Source organism: Callorhinus ursinus, unplaced genomic scaffold (assembly GCF_003265705.2).
Source record: "Callorhinus ursinus isolate GAN/ISIS: 27379988/994484 unplaced genomic scaffold, GSC_fseal_2.0 scaffold10, whole genome shotgun sequence".
Lineage (NCBI taxonomy): Eukaryota > Metazoa > Chordata > Mammalia > Carnivora > Otariidae > Callorhinus > Callorhinus ursinus.
Window position 1 is genome coordinate 87,874,225 of NW_027397072.1, and position 20,804 is coordinate 87,895,028.

A 20,804-nucleotide genomic window follows, 5' to 3' on the forward strand; every position below is an offset into this window, starting at 1 on the left:
TGGTCCGAGCGCGGTCTTGAACTTTCCCTTCCCGCCTCTCACAGTTGACGCTCTCACAGAGCACATCCGACTTGGCCGCTGCAGGATGACGCAGAGCCTGGGGCGGGGTCGGCTAGAGGGCTACGCGCGGCGGGAGAGACGCCGACGTCGGCGTGGCGCACAGTGCTGATGCAACACGCACGCGGGGCGGGGCGGGCCGCTCGTCGGCCGGCGACGGCGCTGCGTCACGGGCTTTCCGGCGCTTTGCTCCTGGAGACGGCGACCGGTGTGGGCCTCGGCTCTGGCCTCCCGCGCCCTGGGAGTGAGGTCTCGGCGCGATGAGGCGCAGCAAGGCCGACGTGGAGCGGTACATCGCCTCGGTGCAGGGTTCCGTCCCGTCGCCCCGAGAGGTGAGCGGGTCTTGGAGAGCCGAGCGGCCTCCGCCCTGGCCTTGCCGCGGCCCCGCGCAGCGCCGGCGTCATGGCTCCCGGCGGCCGCCGCTCCCTGGCGCCTTTAGGCGCCGGCTGGCTCCCGCGGTCCGGTGGGCGGTGTGGCGCTCGCGAGCTCGGGGGCAGGGGGGGGAGGCTGAGGGGGAGGCCGCGGCGGGCTGCCGTTGGCGCCAGCTCTTCCTCTTCCTCCTGGCCTGCTCCTGACGGTCCTTACTTGCGGGCCCATCCCGTCCGGGGGTTTCTCGGCTGCGTCCGCGCGGCCTCGTCACCCAGACTCCGGAGCCTGCCATTTGCGGCGGGGTTTCTTCTCGTCTCTCGGACAGTTTCCCGCTGCGGCGGAGCGGCACCTTCCAGGCTTTGGAGGTCGATGGAACCCAGCGGGGGACTGACGCAGCTCCGGGGTGGGCTTTTACTGCGGTGGCGGTGACGGGCAAACATCGTAGGCATCCAGCGGACCCGTGCAGGGGTAGCTAGACTTAAAACTCCCTGAAAGACCGCGCAAATGACACTGGTAGACCCCCCCCTATTTTGAGGCATCTGTCCTGCATTTATAAGGATTCTGTCCCTCCTCTTCACACTCCACTCTCCCGTTCCCAGCACTCTGGGATCTTAAGAGGCTTGTTTATTTGCCTTTATTTTTTTAAAACGCAATCTTGGGTATTCTGAATTTCTTACAGGCCTTCTTACTATGGCTTAAAATTTTTAACCTTTTTGACAACATGCTCAGCGTATTTTTTCTTTTTTAAGATAATGTGGTAGATATATTTTGGGTTCATCAGAATTTTAGTGATTGGATATGGAGGGTGAGGAAAAAGGCTAAGGGTGGGTGGTGTGCACAGGATCTTGAATCAGTTTGCTTGGGAGTTGAATCACAGCACTGCCACTTACTTATAAGCTGTGTGATTTGAGGCAAGTTAAACTTAGTATGTTGGAGTAATGGTATTGGTAGGAGTATATAGGATGACTCATGGTAAACATTTAGGGCAATGCCTGGCACATAGTAAGCACTAAACGTTGATGTTAAAAGGACAGTCATTCAAGGTCTCTTCTGGGTAAGGGCCTATGAGAATAAAGATGTGTGAGGAAATGAAAAGAAACCCAGGGATGAACATGATTATAATAGCTGCATAATTGTATCTTTAATCACATAGTAGGCATATGTCTTTGTAGGATTTTGGTAATGGGTCAGATTTCGTTTCTTTTAGGAATAACGGAGTAGGTTACAGCCGGTTCCATCAGAGGAGAGGAATAGGTACCTACATACAGATTGTAATTTTAAACTGCTGGTATAGTCATAAACAACACATGCGGTGCCAGAGTCTAAAACAGAACTTCATTAAGGGTTTCTGTACGCTGACATTGACATACTTTTTTAAAAAGCCAAGTTTAGAGATTTCATGAGATTTTTAGTGGGGACCCTGGCTCCCAAAAGATTAAGATCTTAATTCTGTAGACAGAATTTAGAATGTTCTTCGAACTACCTAACTTTTCCATCAAATAAAGGGGACGGGTGGAGTCAGAATTTTAAGGACTGGTTATTATGGCTACCTCTGTTTTACATTTAAAGAGTATTATTTTAATCAGATGTTTTTCTTCAAACAGGAGAAATCATTTACTTTAGAACTTGGGGATTTCAATTAGCGAGTAACTTTGTAACAGGTGATGGTATTCTATAAATTAGGTCTAAGTGAAAGGACAAAACAGGGTGCTTTGGATAGCATCGAAGGGGGAGGGTGGTGGAGGCAGAGACAGTGGCTTTTTAAGAGTAGAAGGGTTAGTATTTACTTGGCTCCCAGTTTGGTAAAGATCGGCCATGTGTGAACTGGCGATGCTTTCTGGGATGTCCCAGGTTCTGGAATGCAATGATGGGTCCATAGTCTTACCTTCCCAGGCTTCCATTATGCTTTCATTTGTTTGTCTCTTTTGTTTTGTCATTCCTTCAGGCCTGCTTTTGTCCTTTTTGAAAATATCACTTGTGTTTCTTTAATTTTTCTTTCTCTAGTTGGCTTCTATTTAGTTTTCCTAGATTTCTGTTGAGTTGGTCTCCCAATTATGGGTCTCACACCCCTAATTCCTACTGCTCACACACAACCGGACAGCTCTTAGTTGTTTGTTTACCATATACTTTAGACTTGTGAATAACAATACACACTTTTATTTCTCTGTCTCCTTTTCCACATTATAGATACTTTATGATCTGTCCTCCAGATCTCTGTCCACAGATCTTTCTCCCCCTCATTCTTCCAGTTTCGTTGTTGTAATTTTTGGTTAAATGAATAGTTTGTGTTTATGTAATTATGTTAAGGTACATATTTTTGCATTTGAGCCACCTTTATTGCGTAGTTTTATTTTTCCTGAAGTTAATAGTTTATTTTTTTTGGTTTGTTGAGTTATCTAGGATGTATTACTAATTCTTTACCCAAACTCAGTTTAACTCTCAAGTGTGATCAAAGAGGTCACATCCATTGATTTCAGCTTAAAATTTTTTTTAAGGGTTTTTCTTGTGGAGCACTCTTGTCTTACTGCTGCAGTCTGGATTGGCTCCTCTTTGCTACACAGTTCTAGCTCTGGGATTTGGCTTATCATCTTGAGAATTACCTTCACTTTTTTAGACTCTTGGTTTCTTGCAGTTCATGTCCTCTTGACTTTCTCTGTTTTGGTGTAGCACAGTCTCCAGTTTGCTTTGAGAAGGAATGGATGGGATTTTTTTTTTTTTTTTAACATGGTATGCCTGAAAAAGTTTCACCTGATTTCTAGTTTGATTATCAGAGTCTAGGTTTGAAATATTTTTTTCCTTCAATTTTGAAAGTATTGCTTCATTTTCTGATCATTTGTATTGTTAGAAATCTGATGTGATTCTTGTTATTGATAGCTTGTAGGTTTTCTGGAAGTTTCCTTTCAGTTGGAAAACTCATTTCTTTCAGTTCTGGGACATGGTGTTATTTCTTTGAGCATTTCTTGCCCCATCCCAAGCTCCCCTTTCCCCTTGCCCCAATGTTATGTTTTTGTGAACTGAAAGTTGGTTCTGATTTGATCCTCCATATCTTTCTTACTTGTGTCTTTTTGTTCTGTTTTTAACCTTCTCTTCCAGGGGAAGGAGATTGGGGAACTCACCATTCAGTATCTAGACTTTGCTTATCTGCTTCTATAACCCCTGCCCTCACCCTTGTCAGGACTCCTTAAGTTTGGAGCCCCTTGGTTTATACTGAGAAAAAATCCATTTGCTTAAGCTTTTTGCAGGGGTGTTGAAGACCTGGGGTGATGGAGAGTCATTTGGCTGTGCAAGGGGAGGGTTAATGTGACAACTCTCCAGGTCTGAATGTTCCTGTTTTCAGCCCCATATCAGTTTTGATAGTGTAAATGAATTTAAGTTTTTGCTTACAGTGGCATAAAGTGTCATGGAAAGAAGCAGTGACTGAATCATGGATGTCCTGAATCATGGACTGACTGAATTATGGATAACATTGGCTCTTTTCCTTCCTACCTATGTATCCTTAAATAAGGCACTTTACCCCCTTAGGATTCAGTTCCTTTATAAAATGAGCAGAATGAAGACAGAAGACTATCAAATTTCCCCCCAATTTTATGGTTCTATATATTATTCTTTAATAATTGCTGTTCAGTTGTCGTGAGATAGTTTTTTGTTTTTTTTTTAAGTTTATTTATTTATTTGACAGAGACACAGTGAGAGGGGGGATACAAACAGGGGGAGTGGGAGAGGGAGAAGCAGGCTTCCCACTGATCAGGGAGCCCAATGTGGGGCTCGATCCCAGGACCCTGAGATAATGACCTGAGCCGAAGGCAGATGCTTAACTACTGAGCCACCCAGGCACCCCAATCCTGAGATAGACTTTAATGAGATATTTCAAGGCAAAATAGACAGTGGAGTTGATTTTTCTATTGTGTTGACATGGTAACTTGTGGGAATCTATTCATTTTCTGTTCATTTTAATGCCCATCTTGACTGTTGTGTATTATAATAAACTTCAAAGCTCTTAAATTTATGGATTTGGGGAGAGAAAGGGAGGCTCTGTTACGATTCTAGTTCTAGCCTCCTTGTTTTTTGCAGGTGTTTTATTAATGAAGTTTAAGATTGCTTATAGTTTTTTACTTTTATATTTATTTTTTTATTAATTTTTTATTGTTATGTTAATCACCATATATTACATCATTAGTCACTTTTATATTTATTTATTTATTTTTTTCCTCCAATTTTTTATTGTTATGTTAATCACCATATATTACATCATTAGTTTTTGATGCAGTGCTCCATGATTGATTATTTGTTCATAACACCCAGTGCTCCATGCAGAACGTGCCCTCTTTAATACCCATCACCAGGCTGACCCATCCCCCCACCCCCCACTTTTATATTTATTTTTAAAAATATTTATTAGAGAGAGAATCTGAAGCAGACTCCACAGTGAGTGCAGAGCCCGGCGTGGGGCTCGATCCCATGACCACAAGATCATGACCTGAGCTGAAATCAAGAGTCAGACGCTTAACCAACTGAGCCACCCAGGCACTCCTATCATTCTTTACTTTTAAAATATATCCTGTTAAGGATGTATACTCAATACTGTCATACTGAGGTCACTTTGGAATAATTTTCTGAGAATATGTCACTATTTTGACATAAAATGAGAGTGTATTTTATACAGCTTTATTGAGATACAGTTCACATGCCATACAGTTCACCATTTAAAGTGTACAGTGTAATGAGTTTTGGTATGTTACATTATTGATGTTTTAAGTTGTAAAATATATGTAATCTGCCATTTTAATGCCTTTTTTAAAGTTTTTAATTTTAATTCCATTATTAACACTGTTCTGTTGCAGGTGTACAATATAGTGATTATATTATAGTGATTATACAGTGCTCATCCTGATAAGTGTATGTCTTTAATCCCCATCACCTATTTCACCCATCCCCGCTTCCACTTCACCTCTGGTAACCATCATTTTGTTCTCTGTAAGAGTCTGTTTCTTGGTTTGTCTCTCTTTTTTTTTTTTCCTTTGCTCATTTGTTTTGTTACTTAAATTCCATATGAGTGAAATCAGATGGTATGTCTTTCTTTGACTTATTTCATTTCAAATTATACTCTAGCTCCATCCACGTTGTTGCAAATGGCAAGATTTCATTTTTTTATGGCTAAGTAATATTCCATTGTGTATTTTGTACCACATGTTTATCCATTTAACTCTTGATAGACAACTTGGGCTGCTTCCATAATTTACCTTTTGTAAATAATGCAGCAATAAATAAAGGGATGTGTGTATCCCCTTGAATTAGTGTTTTTGTTTTTAACTTTCTTTTTTTTAAAGATTTTATTCATTTGAGGGAGAGAGAGCTTGTGTGCACAAATAAGGGGGAGGGGCAGAGGGAGCCCGACAGTCCCAAGTGGGGCTTGATCCCAGGACCCCAAGATCACAGCCTGAGCTGAAGGCAGACACTCAACTGACTGAGCCACCCAGGTGCCCTTGAATTAGTGTTTTTCATTTTTTGAGTAAAAAACCAGTAGTTATGATTATATCATAGCTCTATTTTAACTTTTTGAGGAACCTCCGTGCTGTTTACCATAGTGGGTTCATCAGTTTGCATTCCCCCCAATAGTGCAAGAGGGTTTCTTTTTCTCCAAATCCTTGCCAACAAGGATGGAAATTTTAGCCATTCTGATAGGTATGAGGTGATCTGTCATTGTAGTTTTGAGTTGCATTTCCCTGATAATGAGTGATAGTGAACATCTTTTTATGTGTCTTTGGCCATCTCTATGTCTTCTTTGGAAAAATGTCTGTACATGTCTTCTGTCCTTTTTTAAATTGTATTTTTTGGGTGTTGTATAAAGTCTTCATGTCATTTGGATATGTCACCTTCTATTCAGTAGGTTGCCTTTTAGTTTTTTGTTTCCTTCATTGCAGAAGCTTTTTAGTTTGATGCAGTCCCAATAGTTTATTTTTGCTTTTATTTCCCTTGTTTCAGGAGACCTGTCTAGAAAAAGGCTGCTATGGCCAATGTCAGAGAAATTACTTTGTGAGTTCTCTTCTAGGATTTTTATGGTTTCAGGTTCCACATTTAGATCCTTAATCCATTTTTTTTAAAAGATTTTATTTATTTATTTGACAGAGAGACAGTGAGAGGGAACACAAGCAGGGGGAGTGGGAGAAGGAGAAGCAGGCCTCCCGCTGAGCAGGGAGCCTGGTGCAGGGCTCGATCCCAGGACCCTGGGATCATGACCTGAGCTGAAGGCAGACGCTTAACGACTGAGCCACCCAGGCGCCCCCCTTAATCCATTTTGAATTTATTTTTATGTATGGTGTAAGAAAGTGGTCCAATTTCCTCCTTTTGCATGTAGCCGTTCAGTTTTCCCAGCACCATTTGTTGAAGAGACCGTCTTTCCCATTGCATATTCTTTCCTCCTTCATTGGAGATTAACCATGTAATTGTGTGTTTATTTTTGTGCTTTCTGTTCTGTTCTATTGATCTATGTGTCTTTGTGCCAGTACTAAACTGTTTTTGATTACTACAGCTTTGTAATATAACTTGAAGTCCAGAATTGTGATACCTACAGTTTTTTTTTTTTTCTTTTCCAAGATTGTTTTGGCTATTCAGGATCTTCCTTATATAAATTTTAGGATTGTTTGTTTTAGCTTTGTGAAAGATGCTCTTGGTATTTTGATAGAGATTGCGTTAAATGTGTAGAGATAGCTTTGGGTGGTGTTGACATCTTAACAATATTTGTTCTTCTGATTCATGAGCATGGAATATCTTTTCATTTTTTTCTGTCATTTTCAATTTTACTATCAGGGTAATGCTGGCCCGTAGAATGAATTTGAATTTGGAAGTTTTTCTTCCTCTTCTATTTTTGGAATAGTATGAGAAGAATAGGTATTAACTCTTCTTTAAATGTTTGGTAGAATTTTCTTCTGAAGCCATCTGACCATGGACTTTCGTTGGGAGTTTTTGATTACTGATTCAATTTCATTGCTGGTAATCAATCTGTTCATGTTTTCTGTTTCTTCTTGCTTCAGTTTTGGTAGGTTACATGTTTCTAGGAATTTATCCATTTCTTCTAGATTGTCCATTTTGTTGGCTTGCAATTTTTCACAATATTCTGTTACAATTGTTTGTATTTCTGTGGTGGTGGTGGTGGTGGTTTCTCTTTTATTTGTGATGTTTAAGCCCCGCCCCCATATGTTTTTGTTTGTTTGATGAGTTTGGCTAGAGGTTTATCAGTTTTGTTGATCATTTCAAAGAATCAGCTCCTGGTTTCATTGATTTGTTGTTAGTTTTTAAAGATTTTATTTATTTGACAGTGAGAGAGGGAACACAAGCAGGGGGAGTGGGAGAGGGAGAAGCAGACTTCCCGCGGAACAGGGAGCCTGATGTGGGGCTCAATCCCAGGACCCTGGGACCGTGCCGTAGCCGCCCAGGTGCTCCATATAACGTTTCTCTTCTAATCTTTATTATTTTCTTTTGCTAGTTTTGGGTTTTGTTTATTCTTCTTTTTCTAGGTCTTTTAGATACAAGGTTACATTGTTTGAGGTTTTTCTTGTTTCTTGAGGTACACCTGCACTGCTATAAACTTCTCTCTTTTTTTTTTTTTTAAGATTTTATTTTTTGAGAGAGAGAGCAGAGAGAGCGTGAGTAGGGAAGAGAGGGAGAAGCAGGCTCCCGGATGAGCAGGGAGCCCAACACGGGGCTGGATCCTAGCACCCTAGGATCATGACCTGAACTGAAGGCAGACGCTGAACCGACTCAGCCACCCAGGAACTCCTAAACTTCTTAGAACCTCTTTTGCTACATCCCAAAGATTTTTGGACTATTGTGTTTGTTTCCATGTACTTTTTGATTTCTTCTTTGATTTCTTGGTTGACCCATTCATTGTTTTTCAATGTTTATTTCAAAGAATTATCTCCTGGTTTTGATTTCTTGGTAGTACCATGTTATTTAACCTCCATGTATTTGTGGTATTTTCAGATTTTTTCTTGGGGTTGATGTTTAATCTTGGGGTCAGAAAAGATGCATGGTATAACTTTGATCTTTTTGAATTTGATGAGATTTGTGGCCTAATATATGATCTCTTCTGGACAGTGTTCCATGTACACTTGAAAAGAATGTGTATTGTGCTGTTTTAGGATGGAATGTTCTGAATGTATCTGTTGAATCCATGTGTTCCACTGTGTCATTCAAAGCCACTGTTTCCTTGTTGATTTTCTGTTTGGATGATTTGTCCATTGATATAAGTGGAGTGTTGTTAAAGTACCTACTGTTATTTTATTACTATTGATTAGTTGCTTTATGTTTGTTATTAACTGTTTTGTGTATCTGAGTGCTCCTATGTTGAGTGCATAAATATTTACAATTGTTATGTCTTCCGGTTGGATTGTAGCCTTTACAATGATAAAATGTCCTTTCTTGTCTCTTGTTACAGTCTTTGCTTTAAAGTCTCTCTTGTCTGATCTCAGTATTGCTACTCCAGCTTTCTTTTGACAGCCATTTGCATGATAAATCTTTCGCCTTTCCCCTCACTTTGAATCTGCAGTGTCATTAGGTCTGAAATGAGTCTCTTGTAGGCACTATATAGATGGGTCTTTCTTTTTTTAATCCAGTTTGTCACCTTATGTCTTTTGATTGGAGCATTTAGTCCATTTACATTCAAAGTAATTATTGATATGTATTGCCATTTTGTTACTTGTTTTTGTTCACGTAGTTTCGCTCTTATCCTTGCTGTTTTTCATGATTTGCTGGCTTTAGTGATATACTTGGGTTTCTTTTTATTCTTTGCATGTCTGTTACTGGTTTTTGATTTGTGGTTACCATTAGGTTTGTATGTAACATCTGCATTTAGAACTCTGTATGATTTAATGTTTGTTTACGTTTGAACCCATTCTTCTCCCCCCCTCCATGTTTTAGGTATATGGTGTCATTCATTAACATCCTCTTATTTTGTGAGTCCTTTGACTGTTTTTTACAGATACACTTATTTTTATAAGTATAAAAGTTACTTTTGTGATTTTTCCTTTTCATACTTTTACTTATATTCTTTCCTTTCCACTCAGAGTCCCCTTTAATTAATTAATCTCTCTGTCGAATAAATAAAATCTTAAAAAAATTTCTTGTAGGGCTGGTCTAGTGATCATGAACTCCTTTAGTTTCCATTTGTCTGAAAAATTCTTTATCTCTTTTTCTATTCTGAATGATAGCCTTGCTGGATAACGTATTTTTGGCTGCAGATTTTTCCCATTCAGCATTTTGAGTATGTCATGCCACTCTCTTCTGGCCTGCAAAGTTTCTGCTGAAATAAAATCCACTGATAGCTTTATGGAGTTACCCTTGCTCTTTTCCGTTGCTGCTTTAAAATTTCTTTCTTTATGAGTATTTCTTGCTATTTTAATTACTCTGTGTCTTGGTGTAGATATTCTTAGGTTGATATTTTTCAGGGGATCCCTGTGCCTCCTGGATCTGGGTATCTGTTTCCTTCCCCAGATTAGGGAAGTTCTCAGCTATTAATTCTTCAAACAAATTTTCTGCCTTCTTTTCTCTTTTTTTTTTTTTTTTCAGGGATCCCTATAACGTGGATGTTATTACGTTTGGTGGAGTAACTGAATTTCCCAAGTTTATTCTCAGTTTGCATAATTTTTTGTCTCACTTGCTCAGTTTGATTTTCTTCTAGCCTATTTATTTCATTAAGTGTGTGTGTTTTTTTTATTTCATTTATTCTTCATCTCTGGTTTTTTTTTTTTTGTTTTTTTGTTATCTCTTTGTTAAGGGTCTCACTGATGTCTTTCCCTCTTTTCTCAAATCCAGGGAGTATCTGTAAGACTGTTACTTTTTTTTTTTTTAAAGATTTTATTTATTTATTCGAGAGAGAGAGAATGAGAGAGAGAGAGCACTAGAGGGAAGAGGATCAGAGGGAGAAGCAGACTCCCCGCTGAGCAGGGAGCCAGGTGTGGGACTCGATCCCGGGACTCCAGGATCATGACCTGAGCCGAAGGCAGTCGCTTAACCAACTGAGCCACGCAGGTGCCCTGACTGTTACTTTAAATTCTCTATCACGCGTGTTACTTAAATCTATTTTGCTTAGGTCTTTTGCTGTGGTTTTTGTCCTGCTCTTTCATTTGGGTCATAGTCCTCTGTCTCTTATTTTGTGTCTGTGTTCGGAAAGTCAGCTACATCTCCCACTCTTGAAGGTAATGTCTTATGAAGAGGAGGATGTAATGCTTTTGCAGTGTCCCGTTTCCCAGGACCTGGCGCTTCAGGGAGTATCGCTTCTGTGTGTTGGATGTGGTTTGCTATTGTGTTCTGGCTACTTTTTTCTTTAGTCCAGTCATCTGCAGAGGTTCTTTTTGCCTGTTGTGGGCAGTGTTTGTTCCCTGCTGGGGTGGGCTTGTTTTAGCAAGGTACCTGCTGGTCTCTTTGTGAAATGAGATCTGCCACTGCTGCTGAACTGGTGAAAACGTGTGGGTCAGAGATGTGGTATGGGCAGGGTTTGCACTGATCTTCTGGGGCAGGTGCCCACAGGGCTGAGACTGAGGGAAGTGTGATAGGGGGAAGGCTAGGTCCAGAGAAGCATGGGGTGGCATGGGGAGGGTGATTGGTGTAAGCAGGTTAAGTAGCAAATGTGATACCAGTCTGTTTCCTGGAGGTGATCATGTGTTTATGCTGGGGTCATTGGAAGGAAATGGCCCCTGCTAGCTCCTTTGTTCCTGGAGGGGACTCCCTGTTAATCCCTGCCTCTTGGGGACACACTGTGAGATGAGTAAATAACTCTTCCTCCCGTATGTCGCAGACATTTTTCAAGTTGCTGCTTCTATGTTGTATCTCTGTAGGCTGTTAGTTGTGCTTTGTCTATGCCTTCTGGGCTCTCAGAGCCAGATCTCCCTGATTTTTAAATTGCTTGACTCCTCTTGCATTCAAAGCAAGGGGGATTCATCTCCCCCGTGTGGGCTCCGTGGTGTGATAATCTGTTTCTTGCCCTCCACTGTGCTACTGGCTCCCTCCTAACCGTGGATGGCCACAGTCCGTTTTGCTCCAAGACCAGGTCTCCTCCATCTTTCCTACCTTCTTTCCTGTGGCCTCTTCTCAACCTTTAGTTTTGGAGTTCTGCCAGTGTCTCGATCATTTTCTGGGATATTTACAGTGATGTGCATGTTCCTGTGGGATGAGGCGAGCTTAGGGTCCTCCTACTCTGCCATCTTCCCAGCCTTCATGAACCACTTTTAAGTGTACAGTTCAGTTGTATTAGTTACATTAATAATGTTCAGCTACCACCACTGTCTGTTTTCAGAAACTTTTCATTACCCCATGTAGAAACTGTAACCATTAAGTAGTAACCCATTAGGTTTCCCTTTCTCCTAGCCTCTGGTTACTGTTAATCTACTTTCTCTATGAATTTGCCTATTTTTTTTTTTTTTAAGATTTTATTTATCTGACAGAGACACAGCGAGAGAGGAAACACAAGCAGGGGTGTGTGGGAGAGGGAGAAGTAGCCCTCCTGCAGAGCAGGGAACCCGATGCGGGGCTCGATCCTAGGACCCTGGGATCATGACCCGAGCCGAAGGCAGACGCTTAATGCCTGAGCCACCCAGGCGCCAATTTTTGATATTTCATATAAGCAGGAACATACAATATTGGTCCTTTTGTATCTGGGTTATTTTACTTAGGGTGTTTTAAGGGTTCATCCATGTTGTAGCATGTATCAGAGCCTCAATTTTTTTTTGTTTTGGTTGAATAATAATACATTGTATATATGTCACATTGTTTATTCACCTGTTGAAGGACACTTGGGTTGTTTCTACCTTTTTGCTGTTGTGAGTGATACCGCTGTGGACATGGGTGTAGGGATATCTGTTTGTGACCTTGTTTTCAATTCTTGTGGGTATATATCCAGTAGTAGAATTGCTGATCATACTCTAACTTTCGAGGAATCCCAAACTCTTTTACATAGTGGCTGCATCATTTTACATCCCCACCAGCAGTGTAAGGGGGTTCCAGGTTCTCCACATCCTTGCCAAAACTTATTTTCTTTATCTTTCTTTTTAAAATGTAGCCATCCAGATCAACATGAAGTGGTCTTTTTTTTTTTTTTTTTAAAGATTTTATTTATTTATTTGACAGAGACACAGAAGAGAGGAAACACAAGCAGGGGGAGTGGGAGAGGGAGAAGCAGGCTTTCTGTGGACCAGGGAGCCTGATGCGGGGCTCGATTCCAGGACGCCGGGACCATGACCCGAGCTGAAGGCAGACGCCCAATGACTGAGTCACCCAGGCGCCCCTGAAGTGGTCTTAAATAGAGAAATGCGTAGTCAAGTTATTTGCTTTGGGCTTTTATTTTATTTGTTTTTAAAAGATTTATTTGAGAGAGAACGCGTGCACACATGCGAAATAGAGTACGTGTGTGCGAGGACAAGCAGGGGCAGAGGGAGAGGGAGAAATAGACTCACCGCTGAGCAGGGAGCCCAATGAGGGCCTCGATCCCAGGACCCTGAGATCATGACCTGGGCCAGAGGCAGACAGACGCTTAACCGTCTGAGCCACCCAAGCACCTGCCTTGGGCTATTATAATAGAATATGTTTTCTTCTTGAGTTGCAGAAATTATATATTGGATATAATTTTCACGTATTTTCTCTCATTCTGTATGTTGCCTTTTTACTTTCTTTAAAATGTAATTTGATGCACAGAAGTTTTTAATTTTGATGAATTTCATTTTACCTGTTTGTTTCTTATGCTTTTTGGTGTCATGTCTTAGAATACATTATTAAATCCAAGGTCATGAAGACTTAATCCCAGGGTTTTCTTCTGAAATTTTTGTGGCTTTTATATTTAAGTTGTTGACACATTTTGAGTTAATTTTTGCAAACGGTTCCAGTTTCGGAGCGCCTGGGTGGCTCAGTCGTTAAGCGTCTGCCTTCAGCTCAGGTCATGATTCCAGGGTCCTGGGATCGAGCCCCGTGTCGGGCTCCCTGCTCCGCAGGAAGCCTGCTTCTCCCTCTCTCACTCCCCCTGCTTGTGTTCCCTCTCTCGCTGTGTCTCTCTCTGTCAAATAAATAAAATCTTAAAAAAAAAAAAAGTTCCAGTTTCATTCTTTTGCATGTGGAAAATCAGTTGTGCCATCACCATCTATTGAAGAAACTTTTCCCATTGAATGTTCTTTTCCCATTGAATTGCCAGAAATCCATTGGCTATAGATGTATGTATGGGTTTATTTCTGAACTCTCAGTTCTGTTCCTTTGGACTATATGTCTGTCTTTAATGTTAGGATCACTGTTTTGATTGCTTTATCTTTGTAGTAAGTTTTGAAATTGGAAAGTGGTGAGTCCTCCAACTTTGTCAGTTTCAAGAGTGTTAGTCTGGGGAATCCATGCAGTTCCATATGAATTTTGAGGATTAGCTTTTCCATTTCTGCAGAAAAGGCTGTTGGAATTTTTATTGGGATTGTGTTGAATTTATAGATTGCTTTGGGTAGTAGAGCCTTCTTGACTGTTAGGTCATTCTATCCATCAACACATCTTCTCATTTGTTTAAGACTTTAATTTGTTTCAACAGTGTTTTGTAATTTTCAGTGCACAGTGTTCTCCTTGGTTAAATTTGTCACCCAGGTATTTTACTTTTTTAGATGCTATTGTAAATGGAATTGCTTTCTTAATTCATTTTTTGGATTATTCATTTCATTGTTGGTGCATAGAATCACAGCTGACTTTTGTGTGGTGATCTTGTACCCTGGAATGTTACTGAATTAGTTTCTTAGCTCTAGTGGTTTTCTTATGGATTCTTCAGGATTTTCTCTATCTAGGATCGTGTCATCTGTGAAGAGAGATAGTTTTACATCTTCTTTTTGTTTGAAATTTGGAAGCTTATCTCTTTTTCTTCTCTAATTGCTCTGACAAGAACTTCCAATACAATGTTGAGTAGAAGTGTGTAAAAGCTGTTCCTGATCTTAGGGGGAAAGCCTTAAGTCTTTTACCATTGAGTATGATGTTAGCTGTGAGCTTTTCATTTATGGCCTTTATCATATTGAAGTTATACTTAGTTTTCTGAGAGAATTCTTGTATTCTTGTTTTCTGAGAGTTTTTAGGAACAGATGTTGAATATTGTGAAATTTTTCTTTTGGCAGCAGTTGAAATCATTTTTTTCTGTTAAAATGTATTCTCGATTTTTTTTTTTAATTGAACCATCTTGCATTCCTGGGATAATTCCCATTTGGTCATATATTGGGTGTATAATACTTTTAATATGCTGTTGGATTCATTTTGATGAGGACGCTTTGTTGAGAATTAGAGTTAAATTTTTTAAAACTATTTTTTGTTTTTAAGATTTTATTTTGAGAGAGAGAGAAAGAGAGCATGAGTGGGGAGGGGCAGAGGGAGAAGCAGGCTCCACGCAGAGCACAGAACCTGACATAGGGCTCAATCCAGGACTCCAGGATCATGACCTGAGTGGAAGGCAGATGCTTAACCGAGCCACACAGGCACCCCTTAAAATTATTTTTTAGAGCAGTTACAGGTTCACAGCAATATTGTGCAGAAGGTACAGATATTCCCCACATACTCCTGCCTGCACACAGTGCTTGGCCTCACCCATTATCAGTATTTCCCACAGAGTGGTATACTTGTTAACAGTTGAACCTGTTTTGACACATCCTTGTCACCCAAAGTCTGTAGTTTACCTTAGGGTTCACTCATGGTGTTGTAAGATCTGTGGGTTTTGATAAATGTATAATGATATGTATCTACCATTATTGTGTCACACAGAGTAGTTTTATTGCACTAAAAATCCTCTGTGCTCTGCTTATTCATCCTTCCCCCTAGTCCCTGGCAACCACTAATCTTTTTAGTATCTTCATGGTTTTGCCTTTTCCAGAAATATCATATAGTTGGAATCATATAGTATGTAGCCTTTTCAGATTGGCTTTTTCCATTCAGTAATGTGTACCTAAGTCTCCTCCATGTCTGTTCATGGCTTGATAGCTCATTTGTTTTAAAGTGCTGAATAGTAATCTTTTGTTTGCATGTACCACAGTTTATCCATTCACCTACTGAAAAACATTTTGGTTGCTTTGAAGATTTGACTATAAAACATTTGTGTGCAGGATTTTGGGTGGCTTAAGTTCTCAACTCCTCTGAGTAAATACCAAGCACTATTGCTAGATCATATGTTAGGTTTTTGGGGTGTGTGTGTGTGTTTAGTTTTGTAAGAAACTGCCAAACTGTGTTCCACAGTGTCTGTACCATTTTGCATTTCTACCAGCGATGAATGAGAGTTACTTAGCACCACAGCCTTGCCATCATTTGGTGATTTAAGTGTTGTGGATATTGGCTTTTTGGATACATATGTAATGGTATCTCATTTTAATTTGCAGTAAAACAAATTGATGTGGATCTTTTTATATACTTAATTTCTGTATATATTTTTTGGTGATGTGTCCAGATCATTGATTCATTTTTAAATCTCATTTTCTTATTATTAGTGTATTTTGGGTAATAGTCTTTTCTCAAATGTATCTCTTGCAAATATTTTTTCCATTTTGTAGCTTGTCTTCATTCTCTTGACAGTGTCTTTTGCAGAACAAACTTTTTTTCAGAACAGAAATTTTTAATTTTAATGAATACAGCATATCAGTTCTTTCATGGATTGTGCCTTTGGTGTTGTGTACTAAAAAGTCATCACCAAACCTGAGGTCATTTAGATTTTCTCCCATTATCTTCTAGAAATTTTATAGTTTTATGTTTCCATTTAGTTTTGTGATTCATTTTGAGTTAAATTTTGTAAAGAGTGTGAGATCTGTGTTATTATTTTATTGTGGTTTTGCCTGTGGATGTCAATTGTTCCAACACCCTTTGTTGAAAGACTATTTGCCTCCATTATATTGCCTTTGCTTTGTCAGAAATCAGTTAACTGTATTTATTTGGGTCTATTTCTGAGTTGTCTGTTCTGTCCCATTTTGTTTATATTTTTGCTAATACACATTCTTTTTTTTTTTTTTCCCCCAAAAGTCTGTGCCTTTATTGGCTGAACAGGCTACTTAAGAGGGATGAAGTAGAGGAGTGGGTGGCTCCAGTACCAGGCCTGCTGTACTTCACAGCCTTGTAGGTAATGGAGAACTCACCCAGATAGTGGGGAATCATCTTGGGCTTGGTTTCCCCCCGTTCGAAGGTCTTGCCATTGTAGACACCCACCATGCTGTCCACCATCTCAGGCAGGATGATTGTGTCCCACGGGTGCATCTTAACCACATTGGGCTTTTCCATCAGGGGAGCCTCCTCCTTGGCCTTGCACAAGCGCTTCAGCAGTGAGCGTTGTTTCTTCCACAAACCCCGGTTGAGCCTCCACTGCTGCCAGGCGCTGTACAGCTGCATCAACTGCTCCTAGGACACGTCCAGCAGCTGGTTGAGGTCCATGCCACGGTATGTGAACTTGTGGAAGGTGTGCGTCTTCTCCACTTCTGCTACATTATCAGCTCTTTGGAAGGGACCACCTAATACCACATTGTTTTGATTAGTCTAGCTTTATGGTAAGTATTGAAGTCAGGTAGTGTCAGTCCTTCCGATTTTTTTCTTCAATATTGTGCAACTCTGGGTTTTTTGCCTCTGTGTATAAACTTTAGAATCACTTTGTTGATATCCACAAAATAGCTTCTTGGGATTCTGATTGGGATTGCATTGAATCTGTAGATGAAGTTGGGAAAAATTGACATCTTGTTAAGATCAAATCTTCCTGTCCATGAACATGGAATGTCTCCAGTTATTTAGTTCTTTGATTTCATTCATCAGAGTTTTGTAGTTATCCTCTTATTGATCTTATACATATTTTGTTAGATTTATAACTACAGTTGACCCATGAACAACATGGTTTAAACTGCATGTGTCCACTTCTATGTGAATTTTTTTTTATAAATACAATATAGTGTTATGTAATTTCTCTTCCTTGCGATTTTTTTTCCTTCCTTATGATTTTCTTAATGTTGTTTTCTCTAGTTTTATTGTAAGAATGCAACGTATAATATGTACAGACTGTTAATTGCCTTATGTTTTTGGTAAGGGTTTTAATAGCAAGCTTTTAGTAGTTAAGTTTTTGGGGGAGTCAAAAGTTATATATGGATTTTCAGCTGTGCAGAAGGTTGGCACCCCAACTCCCACATTGTTCAAGGATCACCTGCATTTCGTTTTTGGGGGTGCTAATGTAAGATGGTATTGTGTTTTATATTTCAAATTTCTCTTGTTCATTGCTGGTATATAGGAAAGTGATTGACTTTTTTGTATTATGCTTGTATCCTTCAAACTTATTATTTCCAGGATTTTTTCATCAGTTTTGGATTTTCTTTGCAAATATAATTTTATTTTTTCCTTTCCAACCTGTGTATCTTTTCTTTTCTTGTGTTTCTGTATTAGTTAGGACTTCCAGTATGATGATGTGAAGGAGTGGTGAGAGGGGACATCCTTGCCTTGTTCCTGATCTCAGCGAGAAAACTTTTGAGTTCCTTACCATTAAATATGATGTTCATTTTTGTAGATATTCTTTATTAAGTTGAGGAATTTGCCTCTGCTCCTGGTGTACTGAGCATTGGTTTTTTTTTTTTTATTTTATTGGAAATGAGTGTGGAGTTTTGTTAGATGTTTTTCTACATGTATTGATGTGATCATGAGATTTTTTTTTTCCTGTAGCTTGTTGATGTGATGGATTACATTAATTGATTTTTGTAAGTTGAACCAGCCTTGCATACCTGGGATAAATCCCACTTGGTCGTGGCATATAATTCTTTTTATACATTGTTGGACTTGGTTTGCTAATATTCTTTTGTAGCTGTGGATTGTGAGTGATGTTGGTCTGTAGTTCCTTGTAATGTTTTTCTCTGGTTTTGGTATTAAGGTAATGCTGGTCTCATAAGATGAATTAAGAGTTACTTTGTTTTTATTTTCTGAAAGATTGTAGAGAATTGGTATAATCTTTTTTTTTAAATGTTTGGTGGACTTCAGTGAACCTGGTGCTTTTTGTTTTGGAAGATTATTATTTATTCAATTTTTTAATAGGTATATGTCTATTTAGGTAATCTATTTCTTGTCTGAGTTTTTTTTTTATTTTAAGATTATATTTATTTATTTGGCAGAGAGAGTGCGCAAGAGAGCAGAAGCAGGAGGAGTGGCAGGCAGAGGGAGAAACAGGCTCCCTCCTGATCAAGGAGACCAATGCAAGGCTCCATCTCAGGACTTTGGGATCGTGACCTGAGCTGAAAGCAGTTAACTGACTAAGCCACCCAGGCGTCCCCCTTCTTTTATTTCTGGTATTAGTAATTTGTGTTCTCTTTTTTCTTAAGTTACCTTGATGAGATGTTTATTGATTTTTGTTGATATTTTCAAAAAATCAGCCATTGGTTTTTTGGTTGTATTTCTTAATTGTGTTTCATATTATTTTTTAATTTTTACTTTTTGCCTATTTTGTTTGGTTTTTTAATAGTTTCCTAAGGTGGAGGCTTAGATAATTGATTCTAGATCTTTTCTAATATATGCATTCATTGCTATAAATTTCTCTTTAGTGCATGATAATGGATTGATGGCAGGCCCTTCTCTGTGGGGCTCTCATATACCTGTGCTAGAGGAGCATGCAGCCCCAAACCATTGCCCAGCTTCCTCACTGGGGTGCTGTGAGCACTGAGGGGGCTGTATTATGTTTAAAAAAAGAAAAAGTCTCTGAGTGATGTTTTTGCTGTATCCCACAAATTTTGAGAAGTATTTTTTTATTCAAAATATTAAAAAATTTCTTTTGAGATATCTTTTTTGAGCCATGTATTATTTAGTAGTTTGTTGCTTAATTTCTTAGTATTTGGGGATTATTCAGCTATTTTTCTGTTACTCTGTTGTGGTTTGAGAACATACATTGTAGGTTTTCTATTTTAAATTTGTTCAGGTGTGTTTCATGGCTCATAATGTTTTGGTGAATGATGTGAGCTTGAGAAGAATGTGTATTCTGTTGTTGGATGTGTATTCTATAGATATCAATTATGTCTAGTTGATAGATGATATTGTTTAGTTCATTTATTGTCCTTACTGATTCTGCCTGCTGGATCTATTTCTGATAGAGGGAAAGTGAAATGGCTCAACTATATGTAAAAGTGGATTCATTTATTTCTCCTTGCAGTTCTGTCAGTTTTTGCCTTATGTATTTTGCTGTGTTTAAGGACATACCATGTTAAGAACTTCTTTGTCTTGTAGGGGAATTGACCTCCTTATCAAAATGTAATGCTTCCTCCTGATCCTGGATAATTTTGCTCTGAAGTCTTCTGCTTAGAATCAATATAGCTACTCTTGCTTTCTTTTGATTAATGTGAGATTGGTGTATCTTTTTCAGACCACTTACTTTTACTTGTTTATGTATTTATTGTATTAGTTTCAGGCATACAACGTAACGATTTGATACTCATATAGTGAAATGGTCACCACAATAAGTGTAGTTAGCATCTGTCAGTGTATATGGTCACAGAATTTTTTTCTTGTGATGAGAACTTTAAAGATTTACTCTGTTAGTAAATTTCAAATAAGCAATACAGTGTTATTAACTATATTCACCATGCTGTATATTATATCCCCTTTGGCTCATTTATTTTGTAACTGGAAGTTTGTACATTTTGACTCCCTTAACCCATTTTGCCCACCCTGCCAACTCTGGCAACCACCAATCTTTTCTCTGTACCTATGATCTTGAGTCTTTGTTTTGGTTTTTGAAATTCCACATATATAAGTGAAATCATATTGTATTTGTCATTCTCTGACTTACTTCACTTAGCATAATGCCCTTGAAATCCATTCATCTTATTGCAAATGGCAAGATTTCATTTTTTTATGGTTAGAATATATTCCATCGAATATATGTACCACATTTTCTTTATTCATCTGTCATTGGACACTTAGGTTGTTTTCATGTCTTGGCAATTGTAAGTAATGCTACAGTGAACATGGGGATGCATATATCTTTGTGAGTTAGTGTTTTTTTTTTTTTTCTTCAGCCATTTACCTTTAATCTATATGGGTTTTTATATTTAATTGGGATTTCTTGTAGACAACGTATAGTTGAATCTTAGACATTGTCAGAGTGGATTAAAAATTATCTTTCTATTGGTAGACTTAGACCATTGACGTTCTAATTAATATTGATATGGTTGGGTTAAGAGCTATCATATTTATTGCTATTTTCTGTTTGTTGTCCTTGTTCTTTGTTCTTATTTTTTTGTCTTCCTTTCTTAATCTGTGTTTTGTTGTTTTCACTTAGCATTTTTTGTGACTCCAATTTTGCTCCTTTTTTAGCATGTCAGTTAAACTTTTTTTTACTTGTTTGGTAGCTGCCTTAGAGTTTGCAGTATACATTTACAACTAATCCAAGTCTA

At 39.0% G+C, this 20,804-nt stretch overlaps 1 protein-coding gene, 1 non-coding gene and 1 pseudogene across 4 annotated transcripts in view; 2 read left to right on the forward strand and 1 right to left on the reverse strand.

The window, feature by feature from the left end:
* The first annotated feature begins 201 nt into the window (after window positions 1-201).
* Window positions 202-20,804, forward strand: part of LOC112821723 (E3 SUMO-protein ligase RanBP2) — an 85,923-nt gene continuing 65,320 nt past the window's right edge. The window contains exons 1-2 of one of the 3 annotated variants that reach the window (XM_025869115.2): window positions 249-389; window positions 16,681-16,833. Coding sequence is in view for 2 of the 3 variants with exons in the window: in XM_073897925.1 (XP_073754026.1) it covers window positions 318-389 (72 nt within the window). In the remaining variant the exon portion in view is untranslated. Of the gene's footprint in view, window positions 390-16,680; window positions 16,834-20,804 lie in introns of all 3 variants that reach the window. The other 2 variants (XM_073897925.1, XM_025869113.2) reach the window with 2 other exon arrangements.
* LOC112821526 (small ribosomal subunit protein uS19 pseudogene) lies at window positions 16,432-17,930 on the reverse strand (annotated as a pseudogene).
* On the forward strand, window positions 18,961-19,093 carry LOC112821757 (small nucleolar RNA SNORA42/SNORA80 family). The gene has a single exon (XR_003207537.1). It is a non-coding gene; the product is annotated as a small nucleolar RNA SNORA42/SNORA80 family (small nucleolar RNA).